This window comes from Littorina saxatilis, unplaced genomic scaffold (genome assembly GCF_037325665.1).
Source record: "Littorina saxatilis isolate snail1 unplaced genomic scaffold, US_GU_Lsax_2.0 scaffold_2231, whole genome shotgun sequence".
Classification (NCBI taxonomy): domain Eukaryota; kingdom Metazoa; phylum Mollusca; class Gastropoda; order Littorinimorpha; family Littorinidae; genus Littorina; species Littorina saxatilis.
The window spans coordinates 1-4650 of record NW_027128333.1 but is presented as its reverse complement, the minus strand read 5'-3'; the positions used below and the strand labels follow the sequence as shown (position 1 = coordinate 4650).

The window sequence follows — 4650 nt, the reverse complement described above, 5'->3', positions numbered from 1 at the left end:
TGCTTTTTACAGCCGGGCAGCCTATGAGCAGATAATCATAGTAATTCTGACAACGTATTGCCCATAGCATATTCGTACATTGATAGTCCTTGCCTTTTGTATAGTCCGGCTGAAGGACAAGTGATGGATGTTATACGTTACTTGTATTTTTGACCAAAATATGAAATTTTACACAAATCGAGAAAGTCAATGTTCCCCCAAGACCGCGCCAACAATACAAATAACATTGATGTATTGATCGATTTTAGTTAGAATTCCTATTATTTTGTTCGACTGAACACAAACATGCACTCTTTCGTAGTCTCGGCTAGCCGCCTAAATATGAGTTTTTGTCGGACTCTGACTGAAAAAAGCAACTTTTAGTAACACACGCACGCATGGTTCAAAGAAGGAAAATCCAATGTTCATTTGATACATTTTCTACTGTTAAAAAAAAATCTAAGCAACTTTCATTTTATTATTTCTTAAGGACGATCAGTTAAATTTTGTTTGTTACAATGACTTGTTTCCAGCCTTGACACAAAGTCTTATACACATAATGTTTGTACAAATCAAGAGAAACCCCGTCACATGTATCCCAGAAGGAAGCCCTCACAACATCACATTTTACTCTATTGGTTGAACGTTTGTGTTCTTAAACTGCCACGCTCATTGGACAGAACCTAACCGAGGAATGCAGTGAAATGGAACTTGACAGGTGTGAAAAGCGTGCACACACGTCACACCTGACAGGCCAAAGAGGTCTGTGTGGTGCGTCACTGAGACTGATCCGAGGTTGAATTATGCTAACCCTGCTTTCATCGTAACACTCACAACTTTACCAAAGAAGAACAAAAGCTATTAAAAATAGCACCTAACCCTATTCACACACTATGATAATGATCGTCCTCAGAAACTTTTCTCCTTCAGCACTATATATATTAAAAAGGTGAATCGAGTTTTTTAAATAATAAAAAAAAAAAAAATAACTGTGTAAATAATAAAAAGAAAATATAAACAGCCCACCACTGGCACCCTAGCCAGACTATATATGATTACAGTAAAAATGTCAAGTCAACGAATTATGCTCACATGCACACACAGTCACACACAGTCACACACAGTCACACACACACATACACACACACACACACACACACACACACACACACACACACACACACACACACACACACACCACTATTCTCGTCTCGATTCCCAGACTATGTTAATATTTGACTAAATATTATAAAAAGAAAGTGAAGTACAAGGTACAGGGTGACCCAAAATAATGCAACCCATACAAATGCATATCACAGTTACATCTGTTGCCCGCATTACTCCATCCTGAACACACACACACACACACACATACACACACACACGCACGCACGCACGCACGCACATACACATATAGGTGACTGTAGTTGCTGAAAACTTCTGTACTTACCTAAAATAATATTTTGCTTAATGATTTTGTTTATGCTCACAGAGCCGGCCCCTTGCAAAGCATTTGAGCTGTGAGGACGAGTCCTGCGTCCAAAAAGGAATAGACCTTTGATTGATGTTCAATGGTCATTGATGTCCCAGAAAGAAACCGACCCGGGTCCTCTTCTAAAACTGATTGTGGAAATTTCGCACAGCGCTGTGCCCGATGTCGAGACTGACGCTGATGTCACCTTAAATGTGGAGGCAAGTCAGTCTTTTGATATCTGCTTGATCTTTGGACTAATGAGTGTAAAGATTCCCCGTAATGCCATTCCCTTTCCACACTCTGCTAGACAGCTCAAATAAAGGCAGACTTATTAACACAATTGGCTAATGCGCTACAGGCTGAACTAGTAGTGGTAGTAGTAGTGTGTATATGCGCGCGTGTGTGTGTGTTTGTGTGCGTGTGGTTGCACGTGCTACTTTGGTTCAAGGCTGTTTTACACATTTAAGGAATGGAGTATCACCAGTGGACATGTTTCATATTCCAAGATAAGATAGGAGATGACCTAACGGGGGTAATGGCACAAACAGACCAAGTGTTTTTTTCACAAGAATGATTTCTCCCGAATGATGGAATATGCTAGCAATACATATATATACAAGTAAGAAGATATGTTTAGGTAGCAAACAAAGAAAAAACAAGAAGAAAAGAAAAGACAAGATAAATAATACAAGTAGCGAACGTTTAGGAGACAAAGACACAACCAAAACAAAACAATGGCAATTACAAAAGGTTTGCTCACATATCAATAAAGACAACTATGCTACCCATACACAATTACAAAATAAACTAGGCAGATGTCTTTGACTGCATATCTTTGTGATGAAGCCGCTTATGTAAAACCAGTTTTATGTGACCGGAAGGGCCGTCCATTATCCTAACAAAGTTCACAATTAATATAAAAAGGCAGTGTCAGTACAGTTGAACCTTAAACAAAGACAACGCCTCCCCCCTTAACTTTCTTTTTATAAAAGCATTGTTCAGACGTACCAATAAACAAGAATGACACCTACGCCGTTCAACAGGCTAAAACGGCATGGGTAGACTAGATAGGGGAACAATACTGGCTGTTTTGGGTACACATTGGATTCTTCTTTCCAATGACATGCAAAACTTGCTCCGATTTAGTTATTATGTTTTTAACGAAGGAACCTTGTTTTTAGAATGCATGTGTGACAGGGGAGGCTACCGCTCCTTTCACAGCAGACTCTGCACCCGAGTTGTTGGCCTTTAAAGTCAACACCCGTGGTTTGTGGAAATCTGTTTGTGATAGGGTCTGGTAGTTTTCGATTGTCTGTATGTTCATGGAAACCTTCGGGTTTGCATAACAGTTTTTATAGGGCTAAGAAATTAGCCCTAACATTTTCAAACCTGTTTGATTGCACTTCGCTTCCCGAGGTGATCGTAGTGTTTCGGCACACGGTTACACATGTGTAGTAGGTCCCACTGTGCAGACACTGCCTTACTAACCTCAATATGTTTGTTGCATATATATAGAAGTGGAATGGATGGCCTTTCAAGTAATATAACCTTGACCAAAACATTATTGCAACAATTTTCGCACGCTCAGAAAAGCGTAAACCACAATCCATTGTAATTAAACTTTATATGCTGGAAAAGGTAATTATGTCTACTGTTCATTTCATTTGTTCGATCCCTGGTACTTTGTATAGGCATCCCGTGGCAGCCTGTCAAACAAGATCACCCCTAAAATCGACCTGACAAAAACCATTGTCATCATTTTCACGAGTTTTCATTCACAAGCACCTGGGAAATAAATCTCATGTTACCCGGGGAATAAATCCCCGGTTACCATAGTTGCAGGAAGCCCTATTACATGGATAATCAAAAGCAAACCCAATAGAAACGCTCGAGGATTCTTCGGCTCTTTTCATTGGCGTTTCCCCAGACCTAAACAGACGACACGACACTGCTTTGCAAAGTTCCAAAAACGAACTGGCAAACTGACAAAAGTAAACAAAAAAACAAAAATACTTCAATAAATTCATCACAAACAAATGAAACCTACCGATATGTTATGTCTTCTTACAAAGTCATGGAGTGCGTGTATCTTTGTGTGAGAAACACGAACGTCAAGTTCAAGTCAAACCAATTGACCCCTGACACACACATTTTGACCCGTGCACAAGACGTTGTATCGATAAACGAAGCACGAATAAGAAATAATGATAAAAGCAAAGAAACTAGCAACAAGATATGCAAACATATCACAAAGCCGAGCAAGCAGATTGACAGGTTTAATGAAAAACAAAGAGGTACTGAGTCGGAAACAAGATCGCGATTATTTCCTTCGCTGCACGACGCAAATCTTCTGTGACCTTTGACGCAACGTAGCTTCCACATTCGATTACTAAGCTTAATACTCACAACTGAAAGCCGAGGGAGTGGAATACCGAGATGAACAAACAGAACTGTGCATCCTCAAACCTGACATATTCATCCCAACATTTTATGAACTCAAAAATACAGAAAGTTGCTTTCACACGCCAGCTTTGATTGCCAGTGGTTATCAGCACGGAACTCGTGTGGTTATCAGCACGGAAACCGTGTTTCAAAGCATGGCTCCTGTGTTGATTGTGATCTTATTTTCTCACTACCAAAATGATGACAAAAACGATGTTTGGTGGTTTGTTGTCAGACCAGCTTTTTTTGTCGGTCCTCGGGGGGCATATCGACTTTTGTTTCATATTTATTGACCGCGGCCATCGGCCTTGGTCAATAAATATGAAACAAAAGACGATATGCTCCCCCTTGGACGACAAAAAAGCTGGTCTGTCAACAACCCATTAAACATCTTATAATGCCCCGTATTTTAAAATCTGCAAAAAATCAGAATGTGCACTCACCAAACATTTCTGTCTACCATTAAAAGGCCATACCTTCCGTCTCTCGTCTTTATGTGGCCTTTTGTCAAAGGCGGTAGGTGTCAACCGTTTCAGAGGCCAAAAAAGGCACGTTTTGCGGCCATTTTTGAGGGGTCTTCCACTGAGCCGTAAAAAGCAGGATATGCGCCGAAATGGCTGCGATCTGCTGGTCGATGTGAATGCGTGATGTATTGTGTAAAAAAAATTCCATCTCACACGGCATAAATAGATCCCTGCGCCTTGAGTCCGAGTCTGGAGATACGTGCGCGATATAAGACTTCATATAATAATTAA

General features: G+C 40.3%; 1 protein-coding gene across 1 annotated transcript; it reads left to right on the top strand.

The window, feature by feature from the left end:
- Window positions 1-1501: 1501 nt before the first annotated feature.
- On the top strand, window positions 1502-1672 carry LOC138956703 (uncharacterized; the record flags this gene model as incomplete). Its single annotated transcript, XM_070327992.1, is given in 1 exon segment — window positions 1502-1672. A coding segment is annotated over 1 exon segment (112 nt), but the record flags the coding sequence as incomplete, so codon positions are not given.
- Between the last annotated feature and the right edge of the window lie 2978 nt (window positions 1673-4650).